This window comes from Mauremys reevesii, linkage group 2 (genome assembly GCF_016161935.1).
Source record: "Mauremys reevesii isolate NIE-2019 linkage group 2, ASM1616193v1, whole genome shotgun sequence".
Lineage (NCBI taxonomy): Eukaryota > Metazoa > Chordata > Testudines > Geoemydidae > Mauremys > Mauremys reevesii.
Window position 1 is genome coordinate 8548691 of NC_052624.1, and position 20858 is coordinate 8569548.

Below are 20858 nucleotides of genomic sequence, written 5' to 3' on the forward strand. Positions count from 1 at the left end.
CTGACAATTAACTCCATCTCTTCGCACTGTAATGCAGGATATGTTCTGACTAACTCAGCTGGACAACCTCCAGACAGGTGACAAAGTGTAAAATAGACAAAACATTTGTTCTGAGATTTAAATGAGCTTTGGAGTGCAAGGATAGATGGGCCGGGGCTGGGTGTAGTTTACTGAACTGAAAGGAAAATACCCTTCTCAGTTATGCACATTGATTTTCAGTCAGCTTCCTTATGTGTGTTCATCTCCTGTGAATGTCACTGAGTCCTCCAGGTACATGGGAAGAGCACCATTTAGAACTGAGTTCTGGAGAGCAGGATTTTGCCCTAAAAATGGAAGGAAGGACTATCTTAACAATGTGATGAAGGAGAGCTTTGTGGTTGTCACTCATCTTGATTTGTTTGTTAGGCTTTTCTACCACACTAGGGGACTGATCCAACTCCCACTAAAGACAATAGAAACACTCCCATTGGTTTCAATAGGAACTCGCTCTGACACCTGGGGGGGAGAGGATATTTTTATCAAGAAAATAAATGCATTGTTTTATGTTACACAGCAGCTACAATCGATTTGAAATTTCTCCTCTTGAGGGTTAAAGGATTTAAGCAAATGGATTCAAAAGATCCCCAGTGGAACAGTAGATGTAGATGACCCACGGGATAAGAACACATGTTATAACACATTGTACTGCCATGACCCTTCCAGCTATGAACCCAGGAAGTTAACTCAAGAGTTCCAGAATGATGAAGTGGTAGATAAAGGCAGTGCCACATGAAAGATGTGAGTGTGCCGAAGTAGGGCTGAAAGTGGAATGGAGGAAAGGAGCTGTCATTCTTCAGCCAAGCAACTAGTGTGTGATGAATCAGAAAGTGTAAGTGCTGACCTGCACATTCATAACCTTGTGCTAGAAGACAGTAGTGAACATGTTTGTGAAAACAGAGACCATCAAGCAACAGCACTTTCTACTGTAACTTGTCTGAAGTGGGAAACCCCACCAGATGTTTCCTCTTCCACAGTTAACACTACCAGAAACGTCGGATGCCACCTACTCTTCACTAATTCACTTTGCAGTCTGAAATCACTGCCTCTGACATTGGCTGTGTAGGAATCTTCCGTGGGACTCTTTTATCTATCTGCTCAGCTTTCTCTCTGTGTGTGCTTTGCAGTGTTTGCTAAGTTAGTACATCTTCATGTCTGATAAAAATGTGTCTGGCTTCCTATAAGAAGAAGGGATCCTTGATTGGGGAAACTAATGTGTCCGCTATTGTTTGTCATGCTGTTTGTCCTATCCTTGTGTTCTCTTTCTGGATGTATTATTTTACCTCGCTAGTTCTCTTTTTTATATGGCAGTGGGCTAGCTCTGAACACCTGTCCGGAGTGTAGTCCAACTTCTTACATCCCTGACTGACATCTGCAAAATGTAGTGCTAGAGAAAGGATACCTTTAACTAACTGCAGTGACAAAAATGGTGTGAAACAGTTCCTCTCGTCTGTGTATTCAGTAGTTCACAGCATGAAGCAGGCATGGAAATAGCGATATAGGGGAATTGAAGATGTCCAGTTTCTCTCATGATTGGGCCTTTAGAGAGTCTCCACATGCTATAGATATCTCATGCTATTAAGTGTTTAAACCATTTAAATAATATTTGTGTTGTTATTAATAATATATTGCACTGACAGCTGGAGATGGGTTATTAGAATCTAAGCAATTTTTCATCCTGGTGTTCTGTGATTCTATATCTTACGTGAAAGGGCTCGTGTGGGATGAAGCAAAAAGGGGAAAAGTGATTTCCAGGCACTCTTGTTTTCTTGAATGGTCACAGTCTGCAATTCTACATTTTTAGCTCTGCCAGTTCTTTTCAAACGAGAACTCCAGAATGAGGAAGCTAAAGAAGGAAGTCAAGTCAAACTGACCTGTGAGCTTAGCAAACCTGACATCCCAGTGAAATGGACAAAGGGCGATATAGTTCTACAACCCAGTGACAAGTATGAGTTAAAGCAACAAGGCATGGTTGCAGAGCTCATTATTCAAGATGCCAAATCAATAGATGCTGGAGACTATACCTGCAGCACTGGAGAACAAAAGACAACTGCTCGGGTGAAAGTAAATGGTAGGCAGAGCTGGTAGATCTCAATTTATTTTAGTTATGTAGTGCTTAATATATGTGCTATCATTTAACGGCAGTTCTTTATTATAGAGGGGCCAGTTATGGGTCCATAGTTAAGGCTTAACAATAATATATGTACTCAGTAATATCTGTGTTGCTTCAGTGCAGTTTCACATTACACTAAAGCAATGTGGGTGATCTATCCCCTGTTGTCCAGTCCCAGCTTCTGGCATTTGGAAATGTAGGGACACTTAGAGCGTAGAGGTGCATCCCTGACCATCTTGGCTAATACCCATTGATGGACCTATCCTCAGCGAACTTATCTATTTCTTGTTTGAACCCAGATTACTTTTGGCCTTCACAACATCCCCTGGCAATGAGTTCCACAGCTTGACTGTGCATTGTGCAAAGAAGTTCTTCCTTTTGTTTGTTTTATACAATTGTAAGGAATTTGCACTTGTTCCATACCTGAATACACCACCCTGCCAGTCACAAGTCCAATAATAATAATAATACTTCCTCTTAGTTTTAAACATACTGGCCATCTTTCTTGACTGGGGTTGAAAGGGTAGACTATATCAGAGCATTGTCATATGGGCGTAGTGGAGATGGTCTGTACACAATATTGATCATCTCTGGTTGTATATTTTAGCTCTGCCAGTCCTTTTTAAACAAAACCTGCAGAACACAGAAATGGAAGAGGGGAGCACCGTAGCTTTGCGCTGTGAGATCACTAAACCCGATGCCCGAGTGGTGTGGAAGAAGGGAGGAGCCATACTCCAGGAGAGTGCCAAATATGAGCTGAAGCAGAAGGGTTGCATGGCAGAGCTGCTCATTCACAATGCAGAGCCGGAGGATGCTGGAAGATACACCTGTGATACTGGAGACCAGCAGACGACTGCTCAAGTCAAAATCCATGGTAGAAGTTTTCATCGCTTTCTGTTGTTGTTATTCATCATGTTTATTATGGTAGTGCCTAGGGACTGACTAAAATGGGCACCATTGTGTAAGCTGCTGAACGAACACAGAGGGGCAGATAGTCCCTGCCCCAAAGAGCTGATAGTCTACATAGAGAGGACTGATGATGGGTTGGGGGTAAGGACATAATACGTAAGCAGCGCAATCAGTGGCAAACACTGTTAGTTCCATGATTTTTGGGAGGGATGTGAGAGGTTAGTTGACAGCATTAAAATACAAAGACAAAGGAAGGGAGAGGGAACATTGAAGGGAAGGGGATGGTTGGGCAAGGAAGGAAGGAGGAGAGTATGAGGAGCAGATGTGGCATGATGCTGAGGTGAGGAGTCCGTTAGGGAGAGGGCTATAGCAAACCGCCAGTCAACGCAAGGCAGAAAATGTCCAGTCAAACCAGTAAAAAGTATTCTGATGACATTGCCAGTGTTCAAAGTCCTCGGCTTAAACAGCTTCTGCGGAGGCTCCTAAGAGTCCTAACAGGTTGAGTCTTTGGCTGGCTCCTCCTTGCAATTTCTCTCCCCAAAGCCACGTGGCTGGAGGGAGGAGGGCCACGGCATGGGTCTTAGTGGCCCCAGGGCAGGGGGCCTCCTCTGCACAGTTCTGGATCCGGAGATGGGGTGGGGGAGTCTAAGGGAGAGGAAACCCAGGCTGGTCCTGATTTTCTGTTGTGTTCTTTAGGTAACCTTCCTATCAAGAAATATCAGCCAAATGACCTTTTGTTGTAAACATAATATCTGCCAATGGCTTTGAAATAATTATTGCAGTAAAACCTCTTTTCTGCTCGGGAGTAAGGCATTGTCCGAACTTGACAATCTGGCTGAAAGGCCCTGTGAGGCAAAATGTCTGATTTTAAAGAACAGTTTTTTTGCAGGGAGTTAAAAAGCAGGTTCTTTGGCAGAGTAACTGCTTGGCAACCGTTATTTTAAATTGTGTTTAATTCTTTTTTTCCCCCCAAAAAATTAATTGTGTGCTAATGTACATGCTAATTTATCAGCTCTGGAGACAGACCCCTCCATTTATCCAGGATTTTCCTTAAGTGCCAGCTCACTTTCCCCTTTTATGTAGCCTTTCACCCATGCCGTCCTTGTCATAGAATCATAGAATATCAGGGTTGGAAGGGACCTCGGGAGGTATCTAGCCCAACCCCCTGCTCAAAGCAGGACCAATCCCCAACTAAATCATCCCAGCCAGGGCTTGGTCAAGCCCGACCTTAAAAACCTCTAAAGAAGGAGAAACCATCACCTTCAGTATCCTTATAAAGTCATGGCACTGAAAGAGAGTCATGAAATTGTTCCTTGTCTCAGTCTACTATGCCATGTACAGTGCAACCATATTATGTTGATGCACATCATATAAATGCATGCTTCCTTCTTCAGCCCTGCCTGCACTCATCAAAGAAGAACTGAAGAACTTGGAAGCCACAGAAGGTGGAACAGCCGCTCTGCGCTGTGAGCTGAGCAAAGCCGCTCCAGTGGAGTGGAAGAAGGGGCCCAAGGGGCTCAGGCCAAGTGGCAAATACAGAATGAGACAAGAAGGCACCATTGCTGAGCTGGTCATCCACGATGTAGATCTGAAGGATGCTGGAGATTACACATGTGTATTTGGAGATCAAAAAACCACAGCAGCCTTAACAGTGAATGGTAAAAAGTCATTAAAAAAATGACACTCCTGAGAGTTCCCCCCCCTTTTACTTTTTCCTAACAAAATTTACCTGTGTCCTTCTCATCCTTCTCTTTGTTCTTCTTTGCACATCGTGCTGTGGCTCCTATGGCCATTTGTCCTCTACCCTGACAGAATTTGGTGCATGTGTGTGCAATATAAAGTCTTCTAAAGAATGCTAACCAGGCAAAGAGCATGCACATATGTTTTACTGAATTAGTACTGAAGCATGAGACCCCTTGGGCAATTATCAACTTCTCTGTTGAGGGGATTAAGTACAATCAATCACTTCCTCTGTCACAGAAGTCTTGCTTTACTGGGGACTTTGATTCCCAGAGAACAATCCACCTGAAAGCTATTGTTTCCAGCTAGACAAATGCCAGATCATGCTTGGTGTAAGAGTGTTGTGATGAGACCCATGGAGTTAAAAAAATAAATTACAGTTCAGTCGTTGCCCAAGGAAAACACTTTGTAGTTCCGAGTTTGTGGCATTTGGATGAAATATTTGTTCGTTCTGCGTCCCTCAGCCCTACCCGTACGTTTCAAAAAGGAACTGAAGAATGAGGAAGCCACTGAGAGTGGAACAGCCACACTACACTGTGAGCTGACCAAGGCTGTTGACTCAGTTGAGTGGATGAAGGATCAAAAGGTGCTGAAACCAAGTGGCAAATACAGGATGAGGCAGGAAGGCCGCTTTGCTGAGTTGATTATCCAAGACCTAGACTTGGCGGATGCAGGAGATTACACTTGCTTGTGTGGTGACCAGAAGACAACAGCTGCTCTAACAGTGAATGGTAAATGTGCCCAAAATTAAATAGGTTGTTTTATATTTATCTCCTCTATGGAACTCAAGAGGTTGGCATTCAGCATTCACACTGATCCATGGCAGCTCCTCTGATCCCTTGTTCAGTGCAGTTTTGGAAAGAGGACTCATATCCTCAGCATTGTGGTGACACTGGGTCACCTTGATAAAGAACATTCCCCTGTGTGGTATTGGTTTGCCACAGTCCAGTTATGTTTCCTCATTTCTTTTCCTTTTATATGCACAACTTATTCTCATCTTTATTGCTACAACCTGTCTCCATTCTAGGAATGATGCACGTGTATTTAACTGTATATTTTACTTAGTTTCCTTCTTTTAGGGCTTTGAAATGTGTGATTGGAAAAAAATGTGTTATCACAATCTGATGACCCACAAAAAAAACCCTACTCACTGAATTCTGGTTTTGATACAGTCTCTGTCTATATTGTGTTCTTCAGCCTTGCCTGCACTTTTCCAAGAAAAACTGAATAACAAGGAAGTTTCAGAGGGTGGGACAGTCACTCTGCACTGTAAATTGAGCAAGCCCGCCCCAGTGGAGTGGAAGAAGGGACAAAAGGCTCTCAGACCAAGTGAAAAATTCAAAATAAGCCAAGAGGGTCCCTTTGCTGAACTGTTGATCCATGATCTGGATTTGACGGATGCTGGAGATTACACTTGTGTGTGTGGAGAACAGCAGACTACAGCTACCTTGACAGTGAATGGTAAAAAGAAACACGCAGCATATGTCCCAGATAAAACAATATAACTCTATAATTTCCTCCCCTTTCAAATTCCTTTTCCAATATAATGTTTTATCCTCACCTTCATTCCACCCATGGTATCCCTGTGTATTTAATTTCTTTATCTTTCTTTGCATTCTCCCTCTTTTTCCTCCCCTGGAGAGCTGCATGTAATTGCATTCATAGGCATTATAAGTAAAAATATCAAAGGTAGTACAGACAACTAAATGTTTCTTTTCCCCAACTCAGATACAAATCCAGTCTAGTCTTTTGGTCTGTATATGTGGTTGTTTGAAAGTTTTTCCTTAGGGATCGGGTTACAAAATGGGACTATATTATCTCACTGCGAATTACTTGGAATGTTCAGTCTGTGTTCCTAAAGTGACCAGATGATGATGATCATCTTATGCCATTACATAGAGGATAGTTTAGTGAAAATGATAAATTTTTTATGCTGGTGTAGATTCTATCATTTACTTTGAACCCTTTCTTGGCCCTTCTAAAATATTTTAGCTCTGCAAAAAGTTGACACCATGGTTTCTAGTTACGTTCCCTTCGGAAGAGTTCTGTTTTAGAGAGAACACAGACACTGTAATAAACCAGATACTAATCTGCATGGATATTACTTATGTCAAAGGAAAACATTTTGGGCCTGATATTGAAAAGTGGCCTCTGATTGTACGCCTGTGATTTTGCTGAGACAAATACTAACGGTTATGCAGCATTTTGATATATAATCACCTGATTTTTATCAACAAATCAGATTGATAGATGTTGAAATGCTATAAAATAAGCCTGCACAATTGAGGGCACAAAACCAAAAGCCCAACTGAGACCTTTTAAAAAAATTCAGTCTTTGGGGCCACAGTGACAACATTGACTTAGGTAACTAACAGAGGAGAGCATTCGTAGTTCTGAGTTTCTCCACTCTGATGCCCTTCTGTCCATATCACATTCATTCTGCAGTTCTGCCTACACTTTTCACCAAAGAACTGAAGAATCAAGAAGCTACAGAAGGCGAAAGTGCCATTCTGCGCTGCGAGCTAAACAAGGTTGCTCCTACCGTGGAGTGGAAGAAGGGACACAAGACCCTCAAACTGAGTGACAAGTATAAAATGAGACGGGAAGGTGGTGTTGTTGAATTGATAATCCAAGACCTAGAAGTGACAGATGCTGGAAATTATACCTGTATGTGTGGAGACCAACAGACCATGGCGTCTGTAACTGTAAATGGTAAAAGAAGAAGCAAAATAATTGTTTTTCCCTCCATTGCTTTGGATGGACACACTCCTTTCCCGATGTAACCTACAGACCTTTTCCATTCCTCACAAAGGTCCTGATTCAAAGCTTATTGAAGTCAATGAAAAGCTGCTCATTGACTTCAGTCAGGTTTGGATCAAACTCTTACAGAGACGCAAAAACAGTGAGACTAGACAAGAATCGGACAAACCCATAAGAATGGGACCCTGCATAGCTAGAACCACTGCTGCTTTTCTGTTTCCAGGCCATTGTTTCTTCACTGGAAGTTTCTTTGTTATAGTTATTGTTCTACTCATGCTCCCAGTAAGCTGTTAGCTTAGTAAGACCTATAGCCTGTCTAATATTTAGGCTTTACAACAAACTGAAAAGTTACATCCCATTCTGTCCTTAAGAAACATTGATTCTTTCCCTGTGCCCCAACTTTGAGATAGAAAAGTGATTACATACAGTCCTGTATGTAAAGGGCATTGCTGTAGAGTTCCCATGCTCTCACAAATAGAGTGGCTCAAAACTTTTCATGTGGAAAGTTTTCCCACTGAAAAATATAGTTTTGCTGAAACAGACATTTATTTTTATGGGGAAAAAGGTCAAATCAGGTAAAAAAAAATTTGTTTCCTTCAGCATATTGCTAAACAAAATTTTCCTTTTAAATTAATATTTCAAAATGAGACTTTGTTTTGTTTTGACTTAGAATAGCATTTCATTGTGTGTAGAAATCTCAAGTTGAAACAAGAAAAAATTCATTTTGAAACTTCTCATGGAAAAACCAAAATGTTTCAACTGAAAAGTTTTGAATGAAGATTTTTTCATTTGAAATTTCATTGGGAAAAAATGGTTTTCTGACCTGCTCTTCTGATCCTCTTGTCCACTTCCTTCTGTAATGATTTGTGACGATAATGTGTGAGGCTTCTGCTCCTTTCTACAAATACTGAGTGCATTTCTGGGGATAGGGGTTATCTGATAATCTATTTTTTTTCTCATACTGATTATTTGAGAGCAGTAAAGCTAGTCTAATGACAGCTGATAGTCCGGTTCTGATAACTCGGGAGGAATTAATTGAAAAATGAGGGGAACATTTAGTTTTGACTTTTCCGATTTTTAAATCCAATTGTCCTTATTGCTGTCCTTCAGTCCTGCCTGCATTTTTCAAAGAGGGATTGAAGAATAAGGAAGCCTCAGAAGGTGCAACAGCCACTCTGCACTGTGAGCTGAGCAAAGCCCCTGTCCTAGTGGAGTGGAAGAAGGGGCAAAAACCACTCAAACCCAGTGAAAAGTACAGAATGCGACAGGAAGGTGCCATTGCAGAGCTGTTGATCCGTGACCTTGATGTAGAAGATACAGATGATTATACCTGTGTGTGTGGAGACCAGAAGACCTCTGCCGTCTTGACAGTCCATGGTAAACAAAAATTCCACCTTACAAGAGAAATATTCCAGAGAGCTTCACTCCCTTTTGGAAATTCCCTTCCTGACCTGTTTTAGAGTTAGTTTTCATCTTTGCTTTTTTTCTTTCTATAGTGCCGGTCTGTATTTCATTTCACCTCACCTTGTCTCTTGGTATTAAAATAGTCTTCCTTATTGTGAACTAAAGGGGGGTACAGATGCCTTCCTTTTCTAGATCTGTTTTGTGTCTTTACAGAGTAAAAACTTTATCTGTACTTAGTAAGGCCAACATTTTCTAGGCCCCTAAGAATGTACTTAGGCTCCTAAATAAAAGTGGCCTGATTTTCAGAGGATTTGAATACTCACGACTCTTATTGAAGTCAATGGATTTCAGTGCCTAACCTGAGGAAACCATATTTGAAAATTTTGGCTTCCATTTGCTAATAGACTTTTTGGAGAAATCAGACTCTTGGGATTAAATGGTTCCCAATATTTCTTAGGGGTGACAGTGATATGTGCTAATGATGAAATTACAACATCCAATCGGATGGGTGCCAATGGCAATTTGATTGTTAGTTTTGCTGTCGTGAGCAGTGGTTCTGGAATTAGGGTATTGCTGCACCCCCGGCTTGAAATCGTAATAACAAACACCAAATACATGGTTTCCATGATTTCCGTCATCAGCACCCCCACTATAAAAATTGATCCAGCACCCCTGATGGTGAGTGATACAAAACAGTCTTAATTACGCTATCAGCAGTGTTAATTTACTTATAGTGCCAATCAGTGGGTGAATCTTAAGAGGCCTTGTTCAGTTTAGATAAGTCTCAACATTCAGATGCTTTTGAAATCCTAGTTTAACCTTTGAAGCACGTCTACCTCCTGTCCCCTTTCCTTGCCTTTTATTCCTTCCTTCTTTCTCCCAACCCAAATGCAGTCTTCTCTTTCACGCCAAGCCCACACTTCCTTTTCCCCATAAACTGTCTTCTGCGTAGTTGTTTATAGGCCCATCAAAAACCTTATTACTGATTGTTTGAATACTTCTCACGAAAGATATCTTTGATACGGAACTGACAATTATCATGTTCTAGAAGTTGTGTCTTAATGCCACACGTACGGTTAGGCTGCTAAATCAATTTCTAAAGAGACAAGGTGGGTGAGGTAATATTTTTTTATTGGGCCAACTTCTGTTGGTGAGAGAGATTCTGTGTAAGATGGAAAGCATGTCTCACTCAACAACAGAAATTGGTCCAATAGAAGGTATTACCTTACCCACCTTCTCTTTCTAATATCCTGGGACCGTCATAGCTACAACAACACTGTATAAATCAAGATCTAGTAATTTAAAACAAAGGTGTAAATTAAAGTCTGAGTTTATGGATTTTGATGCACTTTCTGTCCCTATTACATCCCCCAGCCCTGCCTGCACTGTTCAAAAAAGAACTCAAAAATGAGGAAGCCACAGAAAGTGGGACAGCTACTCTCCACTGTGAGTTGACCAAAGCTGCTCCAGTGGAGTGGATGAAGGATCAAAAGGTGCTCAAAGCTAGTGACAAATATAAAATGAGACAGAAGGATGCCGTTGCTGAGCTGACAATCCATGACCTGGAGGAACAGGATGCTGGAGATTACACTTGTGTATGTGGAGACCAGAAAACCACTGCATCCTTGACAGTGCATGGTAAACAAGAAATAATATGGGATTTTCTACAATGTCATCTATGATTGCAACTAGGATCACAAACTGATCTTGATATCCTCTGTCATTTTATATTGCTACTGTATTTATAACAACCACTGTGAATTTTCTTCACTTAAATTCCATTATTTGGGTCTGGTATAACATTATGGAGGTTTTTTTGCTCCTTTTTGTCTTGTTAATAGAATTTGGGGGTAAATAATTAAGTCATGGCAAAATTACATGCAACAGTTTGAGTTTTCCCCTTAATTCATTTCTTTAATCATATTACTTAGATTTCATTTATTTTAATAGGTAACTTGAGAGAAGATGAGTGGGAAACCAAGTGACCCGTAATAGCTTGCAATTTTAAACAGTACATTGGATACGTTTTAAATGCTAACCTAATAACACCACAAGCAGACTAGGTGTACCTTCTTGAAAGTTCAGGGCAAGCTTTCTTCTATTATATATGTCAGACGATGCCTCTCAGTCCTAAGATGCTACACAACAGCTGTTCTAACACTGAGCTTGACTATCTCAGAGAACAGACTGCCTGCTTGGTCGTAAAGTGCTGAACTTAGTGCACTGGAAAAATGTCAACCAGGGACTCAAATGAGACCCATGAAATCATTTTAATTTGGTTCTTAGATACTGTATGTTGTAACCCAAATTACTAGAGACTGAAGATTAATACACTAATCTACTGGAGCCACCCAGCTGCAGTTATTTCTTGAATTTTAATGCACTCTATTCATCCTGTGCTTCGCAGTCCTTCCTCCACGTTTTAAAAAAGAATTGAAGAATTTGGAAGCCAGAGAAGGTGAAGCAGCCACTCTGCACTGTGAGCTGACCAAGGTCGCTGCCCCAGTGGAATGGAAGAAGGGACCCAAAGTGCTCAAACCAAGCGACAAGTTTAGAATGAGACAGGAAGGCACCATTGCTGAGTTAGTGATCCATGATTTAGATCTGACAGATGCTGGAGATTATACATGCATGTATGGAGACCAAAAAACCACAGCTGCCTTAACAGTGAATGGTAAATAATATATCCCAAATTAAGTGCATAATTTTCTACTATCTATTCTGTGAAAAATAATGGTATCATCAACTGGATTACAGCCCTACTTTCAGCCTGCAATAATTTAGTCTGTATAACTAAAAAGTTAAAATCCATGTGCTGTAATTTTCTTAAATATTGCTGATGAATTTAGCAAAATTTTAGCAGAAATAGAAATAGACTGTTTGCATTGTTTGGACCAGATGTTGGTCATGCACTCATTGCAGAAATTTCCACAGAGAGTTGGGAAATACACCTCAATTTCAACTACAACTCCTTCTGATTTTCATGTTCAATAGTAGGTGTTAAAATGGTAACATTAATTTTATCAAGATAAATGTTATGATGTTACATTCCAGGAATGGGGCATATCATGATAAAAGCCAACACCATGATAAGAAAAATATTTCCTTGTGAATTCTGAACACTTATTACATTTCCTTTGGAGGAAATATTATCATTGCTACTTTGACTGGGAGGTCAGTAATACAACATCCAGTGGCTAGTTGACCACGTTGGTATATTAGTGAATTTGCACAAAGCACGAAAACCACCAACACTTAACGGGAGCACCATGTGAAGGTTGTTGTCTTGCTCTTTAAAACTCTCTCTAAATGGAAAATGAGGCAAACACCTGTATGCGACTGTGGTCACCAGACACAAGCAATGGAGTACATCATGTCTCCTTTTTTCTTTTGCCACGGCCCTGAAGGACATTCACCAGTTCATTGCTGCAGCCATGTGCTGGCAATCAAATCTAGATATAAATTTGTAATCGTTGCTCCCTATCCAAGCCATATGAAAGAAGAAGAATTTCCTTGGGGAGGTACTGACAGTCGTGTTATATTGAACTAGGCATATTGCAAGGACACATCTAAATGAGAAGTGAGATGCCAGCCAATGCTGTTTCATTTGTGACCCTATAATTTCATTTATTATTTGTATTACAATAGCTCCTAGAAACTTCAATCAGGTTTAGAATAATTTGTTCTAGGCATGCTACAAATACAGTAAAAAGGAGGTCCCTGCCCTGGGGTGGATCTGAAAGACGAGGATGGTTCTCTAGCTGTTTCATTCTGTGGGGCACCTTATAAAAGAGAGATCTGCCTTAGGATAGGGTTTTTTCCAAACCCCCCAACCCACCACTATGTGGTCCTCAGTATGATGAATTCTGTTTCAGGGAAGGCTTTGCAGACCACTGGTGGTCCATGGATCACAATTTGATAATCCTGTGGGTTAGTGTGTTCAAGGTCTGTGCCAGGTAGTTGCCATAATGTGACTGTTCATGTACTCTGTCCATTCTGAACTCCTCAGCTCTGCCTGCACGTTTCAAGGAAGAAATGACAAATGAGGAAGCCACGGAAGGTGGGAGAGCCACTCTGCGCTGTCAGCTGACCAAGGTTGCTTTGGTGGAGTGGAAAAAGAAGCATAAGGCGCTTGTACCAAGTGACAAATATACAATGAGGCAGGAAGGTGCCCTTGCAGAACTAGTCATCCATGATTTAGAAGTCAAGGACTCTGGCGATTATACCTGTGTATGTGGAGACCAGAAGACAACTGCAGCTTTGATAGTGCACGGTAAAAAAAACAAAAACAATTTTTTTTTAAATGTGTGATTTTTCTACCATCCCCTTTGGAAAACTCAATACTGACAGCCACTGAGCTCCCATTCTCATCTTACTGTAATTGGACTCTTCTATAATAATTTTCCTTCTTTTCCCCCGATCTCCATCTAACTCACTGGAGCCCAACTTCTTGTACTTGCTCTTAACACCCTGTGTGTTTTCTATTTCCCATCTAATCTGTGCATGCTTACACGAGCTTACATTGTACTTCTGCTGGAAGGATTTCACTTACTTCCATTGTTTTTGTGTTGCTTGTTTCAGAATGAGCCAGGAGAGGAGGTCGGGCTGGAATTTTTATATTTCTTAAATGAGACGAGAGGTCTTAGGCTGTAATTTGTTAACATTTGGCTGACAATTTGAAGGGCTCAGGATAGTAACACTGCAAGCAGGAGCTGGTTCTCTGCAGTTTTTCTTACAATTCTAACAGTACATCCTGCATATTTGTCTACTTATTTGGCCCACATCACCGCAGTATCTGAGACATTATTCAGGTTTATCTGCACAATCTCCCTATCAGGTAGGGAAGTATTGTCATCCTGCCCATGGGGCACTTGTCCAAGGTCACAAAGAAATTCTGGGCTAGAACCAGGAGCTGAATTCAGAGCTCCTGAATCTCTGTTCTTGCCTGACTCTCCTCCTTCCGTCATCATCCTGACCAGTAAGACATTTTCTCTTCCAGTCTTGAGCCACTTAGGAGGTGGCCAATTCCATAATGACTGGAAGAATGTTTAGGCATGGACAAAAGCTTGTGACGATCAACCTCGTTTTAATTTATTAGTCATCCCTGGAGGTTGTGAGAATGTTTCCTCACCCTTTGTTCCTCAGCCCTACCGGTACTTTTCCAAGAAGAATTAAGAAATGAAGAAGCCACAGAAGGTGGTGCAGCCACTCTGCGCTGTGAGCTGAACAAGGCTGCCCCAGTGGAGTGGAAGAAGGGACACAAGGTGCTCAAGCCAAGTGACAAATACAAAATGAGGCAGAAGGACACCACTGCAGAGCTGGAAATCCATAATCTAGATGACAGTGATGCTGGTGATTATACCTGTGTGTGTGGAGATCAGCAGAGCACAGCTGTCTTAGCAGTACATGGTAATAACAAGTTTCATAATGAAGTTCATAATTTTCTAATAACTTTCATAATTTTCAGGTTCATCCAGTGGATTCAAGCATCTGTCCTGGTGTAATCTGTCATTTCTGTGTTTTTTCCCTGATTATATTTATTGCATGTAGGAGTCATTGTCATTCATTTGTTTTTTGTTGAACCTCCCTCCCCGGTACCCACAACTCCATAATACAATATCTGTGTTAACAGCCTGATCCAGTTACCACTCATCACAGAATAGGTGTGGGATCAGGCCATGTGACGGGTGCTCTGCTCACTACAGGTGGGTCTCCCTCCTGGCCGTTCTGGGGATTAGCTCTACGCAGCCCATGCTTCTTCCTGTGGGTGCACTCTGTTTCTCCCTCTGTGGTCCCTCTCTGACTCCAGGAACTGCAGCCTCTGCTGTGTGACTCAGCTGTCCGGCCAGGTCACTGTGTGGTTTTCCCTTCTGGGGATGTGTATCAAAGTCCCTGCTCACCAGCAATCTCAGGCAGTCCTCCCATTCTCTGCCCCAGGTGCCACTCCCTCAGTGGCTGGTAGGGGGAACCCGGACCCACCCTCTACTCCGGGTTCCAGCTCAGGGACCTTCTAAGCAGCAGCCAAGATGTGATTCCTTCCTGCATCTTGCTGCCTTTCTCTGTGCCTTTTCTTTTCCTCCTGGCCCTCCCCACTCCTCTGGGTTTGCCAGCCTCTCAACTCCTTCCTCCCAGGAAGTAACCAGCAGGTATTTGTCTACCTGCAACACACTTCCCTGCTTCCATTCCCACACAGTTGAGCTTCCCCTAATTAGGACTTTCCTCCCAGGCCTAATTCTCCCAGATTGCAGCCTAATTGGCTGATTGGTCCCACTTGGCCCAATTCAGCTCTTGCAGTCCGTCACACACCCTAAGACATTTTCTACTTTTATCCCCTTCTTCCAGCCTGTGACGTTTTCTATGCCCCCTTCTTCCACCTATGCTCTGGTGGTTGTGCTCAGAGCTCCATTTTAATGCTCTGTCTTTTACATCCTCCAGCTCTGCCAGCACTCATCAAAGAAGAACTGAAAAACGAGGAAGTTAGAGAAGGTGGAACGGCCACTCTGCGCTGCACACTGACCAAAGCCACTCAAATAGAGTGGATGAAAGGGGACAGTTTGCTCAAAGCGAGTGACAAATACAAAATGAGACAGGAGGGCGCTGTTGTTAAACTGGTTATCCATGATGTAGAACTGAAGGATGCTGGAGATTATACCTGTGTATGTGGAGACCAGAAGACAACTGCTGGCTTGATAGTGCATGGTAAAACAAAAAATCTAAATTCAATTGCCTACCACCCCATCTACTATTCATTGTGCCTGCATCTATGTCTGGAGCGTTTTTTTTTTTTAGTTGTTAATTGTTTATATGTATTTATAATTTTTGTGTTACTTTGCTCTTTATTGCTTGTCTTATTCCTTGGAATTCTACTGGGTGCATTAATAGTCCTGAAATACAGTGTGAGGAAAGGAAGCTGATTGCAACGCAAAGAGTTCTTAGCTTCCTTTGTTCATGCTGTTTTTCTTGCTTTCTCCTTACAATGTAATTTTTTTCCATTTTCCCCCAATCGCACCAGCCATCTGGCACTGACAATGTTTAATGCACTGTCCATCCATTCTGTGATCCTCAGCTCTGCCTGCACTTTTCAAAGAAGAACTGAAGAACTTGGAAGTCACAGAAGGCAAAACCGCCACTCTGCACTGTGAGCTGAACAAGCCTGCTTCAGTGGAGTGGAAGAAAGGGCACAAGATACTCAAGGCGAGTGAAAAATACAGCATGAGGCAGGATAGTGTCACTGCTGAGCTGGAGATCCATGATCTAGGTCTGCAGGATGCAGGAGATTACACATGCATGTGTGGCGACCAGCAGACCACAGCTACGTTGATAGTAAATGGTAAATAATATATTCCAAATTAATGCTTAATACTCTACCATTTGTTCCTGTGAAACTCATGATTGTTCCACAGAAGATTCACCTAATTCTCTTTGGCTCTTATTCATTTGTGTATATCTGAAAAAGGAGAACTTCCTGTTTCCATATGACTTAGATGGTAAATTAAAAAAAAATATTCTATGTTAGTGATCATCCAGTGTGGAGACTGGCTGGATTGAATGTAGATGTGGAGCAGGGCACATGTTATATATGCTTCCTCACACACTTTTTATAGTCCACCTCAAACCAAGCTGATCCACTGTATGTTGAGCTTCCTCCGTGCCGTGGTTGTCAAATGAATTTTATTTTCCAGGGCATAATGATATTGACCACAATCTGAATGGCCAGAGTGAAATCCCAAAACTAACCAGATTTGATCCTAAATTATGAGAGGTGAAAGGCTTCAGCATTAGTACGTGGTACCAGCCACTTATAGGGTGACCAGATGTCCCAATTTTTTAAGGACAGTCCCAATTTTTGGGTCTTTTTCTTTTATAGGCTCCTATTACTCCCCACCCCTCATCCCGATTTTTCACATTTGCTGCCTGGTCACCCTAGCCACTTACCAGAGACTTTTCAGTTTTAATGCATTGTCTGTTTACCTCATATTCCCCAGCCCTGCCTGTACTTTTCAAGCAAGAACTAAAGAGTGAGGAAGTTACAGAAGGTGGATCAGTCACTCTGCGCTGTGAACTAAGCAAAGCTGCTCCCGTGGAGTGGAAAATAGGGCACAATGTGCTGAAAACCAGTGACAAATATAAAATGAGGCAGCAGGGTGCCATTGCAGAGTTGGTTATCCATGATGTAGAACTGAAGGATGCTAGAGATTATACCTGTGTGTCTGGGGATCAGAAGACAACAGCTGCTTTAACAGTACATGGTAAAAAAAATACCCTATCAATATTCAATACTAATATGAATACTAATTTTCTAGTATCACTCCTGAAACTCAAACTGTCTGCCATTGGAATCATGTAATGTGCTTGATATTAATTTGCCATTTCTCTGTTGCTTCTTCCATCCTACCTACTATTAATTTCTTTCTACGGGACAATACTTTGGGTCAGAATTCCTGGGCATTGCCAATCCCCCCCTCAAAAAGGAGAAAGTAAAGGAAGTTCCTTTCAGTTTTTCTCAAGCTCTTTCATTGTGTGTATTTTTCTCATTTTCCTCCACCTCCATTTCATCAGCTGACCCCAGTCAATAGGGATACTTCCATAAGTGTTAACATCTGGTCTATTGTGCCCTCAGCTCTGCCCGCACGTTTCAAAGAAGAATTGAGGAACAAGGAAGTGACAGAAGGTGAAGCTGCCACTCTGCGCTGTGAACTGACCAAAGCTGCTCAGGTGGAGTGGAAGAAAGGGCACAAGGTGCTCAAAGCAAGTGAGAAATACAAAATGAGACAAGAAGGTGCCATGGCAGAGCTGGTGATCCACAATCTGGAGGTGAAGGATACTGATGATTATACCTGTGTGTGTGGAGACCAGCAGACCACAGCTACCTTAACAGTAAATGGTAAAAATAAACTGTCAGCTAATACACTATCAGTGCTTATTCTGTTCTATTCTGCTGCCTCCTTAGAAACAAATTTGGAAATGAATCTTTGCTCTGGGTTCACATTTGCTTTATCTGCTGTACTTCTGTCCACCTCATTCATTGCAACTCCTATTGTTTGGAATAACGTTCCTTGGCTCTGAAGAAATGGAGGCTATTTATACAAAAAGATCCTATCCTATCCCTTTGTGCTTTATCCGACTCATCCTAATGCTCCCTGTCCTTCCCTGAAGCATGGATTTTTCCTTTCTTCCGACTCCTTCTTTTCTGGGCAGTATTCTGTTCCTGTCCTCCTTCCCTAGTTAACACTCATTATGCATGAGGCTAGGTTGTCTGAAATTTTCGTCATAGGAATTAGTTTTGCACTAGGGCTTTGTTCCTGTAGCCATTGTTTGTGTCTCCTATGGATGTTTTTATTTTGGGTTATGATGTCTCAGGAGATACGTGAGAAGCCAACATTCTCTGGTCATGTTTTAGAGGCTTTCCCATGCACCTCGATTTAAAACCAGAAGTGTGTGATTTATGTTTTACTGTCTAGTTGCTTTCATTATTTTAGCTTGTAAGTGGTCTGAAAACTTATCGGTGTGCCAGCCTCCAAGAGATCGTGTCCATATAGATAGAATAAGATTATATCTAGCAGTGTAAATTGTCAATTCCATTGACATAGGCACGACATCTCATTTGTAATGCTGAGATACTAGCCCATGTAATTAATTGGGAACAATAGTCATGAATATGTTATGAGACATTGTTTAGAGGAGATTGTTACCTTTAGAGGGTTGGTGAGACGTATCAAGGCAGATATCTGAAGAACGTAATGAGGAATGCGTAAAGAGAGAAATCATATCCCGGGGAAGGAGGACAAGTTAGGGTTAAAAGTTCTGTGGAGTTTTGATAACTTCTCTGCTCATGGTGAGCTCATCGGCCCTGACTGCATTTTTAAAAGAAGAACTAAAGAATGAAGAGAAAACCAAAGCAAGGAACCATACCTCACAGTAAGCTGACCAAGGCAGCTCTAGTGGAGTGGGAAAAGGGGGCAGAAGGAATTGAAAGCAAGTGAGAAATACAAAATTAGATAGAAGGAGACCATTAAGAGAGCTAATTATCTTGGATCTAGGTGGAGGATACTAAAGATTATGGTCTTAATGTCCCGTCCCCCTGCGACATGAAAGATAGGTCCAACAATGGCTCTTAGCCAAGATTTTCAGGGATGCAACCCCATATTCTGAGTGTCCCTAGCCTCTGATTGCCAGAAGCTGGGAGCGGACGACAGAGGGATGGATCACTTGATGATTGCCTTTTTTGTTGATTCCCTCTTAAGCACCTGCAGTGGCTACTGCTGGAAGACAGGATACTGGGCTGACCCAGTATGGCTGTTCTTACATTATGTAAGTCAGGAGTAAATCTACTGAGGTCAGTGATGTTTCACAAGTATAAAACCAGACTAAACAATACAAGAATTCAGACATACATTTCAATTGGGATATAATATCACTTTTCACTTCTCTGCTGTTTCTCCTCCATTCTTCTCAAGCTCTATCCTCCTTCACTCTTTTCTGATTTCCCCTCCACCTCCTGGTTTTCAACTACAGCAGCTAATTGCCATCAGTCTGTAACGCACTGTATATATTGCATCCTTCAGCTCTGCCTCCATCTTTCAAAGAAGAAATGTGCAATGAGGAAGCCACAGAAGATGGAACAGCCACTCTGCACTGTGAGCTGACCAAGGTCGCTGCCCCAGTGGAGTGGAAGAAGGGGCACAAAGTGCTCAAACCGAATGACAAGTACACAATGAGACAGGAAGGTTGCATTGTGGAGCTGGTGGTCCATGGTTTAGACCTGAAGGATGCTGGAGGTTACACCTGTGTGTGTGGAGACCAGAAGACCACAGCTGCCTTAACAGTGCATGGTAAAATAAATAGATATGAGACATTACATGTATGCGTTTTGGTTTACTGTCTTATTTATGACAGCAGTATTATTCCATTGCAAGCTCTTCCTTAGCTGGATTTTATGAGCTTGTTGTGTTCTTTTCCCATGCTTTCAATTTGTCTTTTTACATGCCCTTGCAATTTGCTTGTATTACTCTTCCTATGGTTTATAATGGGGAAATAATTGTGTATATGCAAATGTTCTCAGCTACCTTTCCTCCTTCTGTTTTACTTTATATCCTTCTTAAGGTCCTTGTCCAATGCCCACTGAAGCCAATGGGTGGCTTTCCATTGCATTCTATGGACATTGGACCAGGTCTTCACACTGTAGGATTCAATTTTCTCCCCAGCACACCAGCCAGCTGCCAGTGTGAACTTTCATACACTCTCCATTCATTTTGTATTCTTCAGCCCTGCCTCCACTGTTCAAAGAAGAATTGAAGAGCCTGGAAGCTACAGAAAATGGAGCAGCGACTCTGCGCTGTGAACTGACCAAAGCTGCTCAAGTGGAGTGGAAAAAAGGGCACAAGGTGCTCAAAACAAGTGAGAAATACAAAATGAGACTAGAAGGTGCCATGGCAGAGCTGGCTATCTGCAATCTGGAGGTGAAGGACAGTGGAGATTATACCTGTGTGTGTGGAGACCAGCAGACCACAGCTACCTTAACAGTAAATGGTAAAAATAAACTGTCAGCTAATACACTATCAGTGCTTATTCTGCTCTATTCTGCTGCCTCCTTAGAAACAAAATTGGAAATAAACCCTTGCTCTGTGTTCACATTTCCTTAATCTGTTTTACTACTCTCCACCTCATTCACTGCAACTCCTTTTGTGTGGAATAACTTTCCCTGGCTCTGAAGACATGGAGGCTGTTTATACAAAAGGATCCTATCCTATCCCATTGTGCTTTATCCAACCACATCCCAATGCTCCCTGTCCTTCCCTGAAGCATGGATTTTTCCTTTCTTCTGACTCCTTTTCTAGTCTTGTTGTTTTCCTGTTCTCCTTCCCTAGTTAACATTTGTTATGCATGAGGCAGGTTT

The 20858-nt window shown here is 41.9% G+C and overlaps 1 protein-coding gene across 1 annotated transcript in view; it reads left to right on the forward strand.

Annotated features, from left to right (window-relative positions):
* Window positions 1–20858, forward strand: part of OBSCN (obscurin, cytoskeletal calmodulin and titin-interacting RhoGEF) — a 297128-nt gene that overhangs the window by 136245 nt on the left and 140025 nt on the right. The window contains exons 54-70 of the mRNA XM_039523906.1: window positions 1841–2107; window positions 2757–3023; window positions 4453–4716; window positions 5263–5529; window positions 5996–6259; window positions 7244–7510; window positions 8669–8935; window positions 10337–10600; window positions 11370–11636; window positions 12972–13235; window positions 14108–14371; window positions 15398–15661; window positions 16029–16292; window positions 16948–17211; window positions 17583–17846; window positions 19528–19794; window positions 20228–20491. Of these exons, the coding sequence (XP_039379840.1) occupies window positions 1841–2107; window positions 2757–3023; window positions 4453–4716; window positions 5263–5529; window positions 5996–6259; window positions 7244–7510; window positions 8669–8935; window positions 10337–10600; window positions 11370–11636; window positions 12972–13235; window positions 14108–14371; window positions 15398–15661; window positions 16029–16292; window positions 16948–17211; window positions 17583–17846; window positions 19528–19794; window positions 20228–20491 (4509 nt within the window). The remainder of the gene's footprint in view (window positions 1–1840; window positions 2108–2756; window positions 3024–4452; window positions 4717–5262; window positions 5530–5995; window positions 6260–7243; window positions 7511–8668; window positions 8936–10336; window positions 10601–11369; window positions 11637–12971; window positions 13236–14107; window positions 14372–15397; window positions 15662–16028; window positions 16293–16947; window positions 17212–17582; window positions 17847–19527; window positions 19795–20227; window positions 20492–20858) is intronic.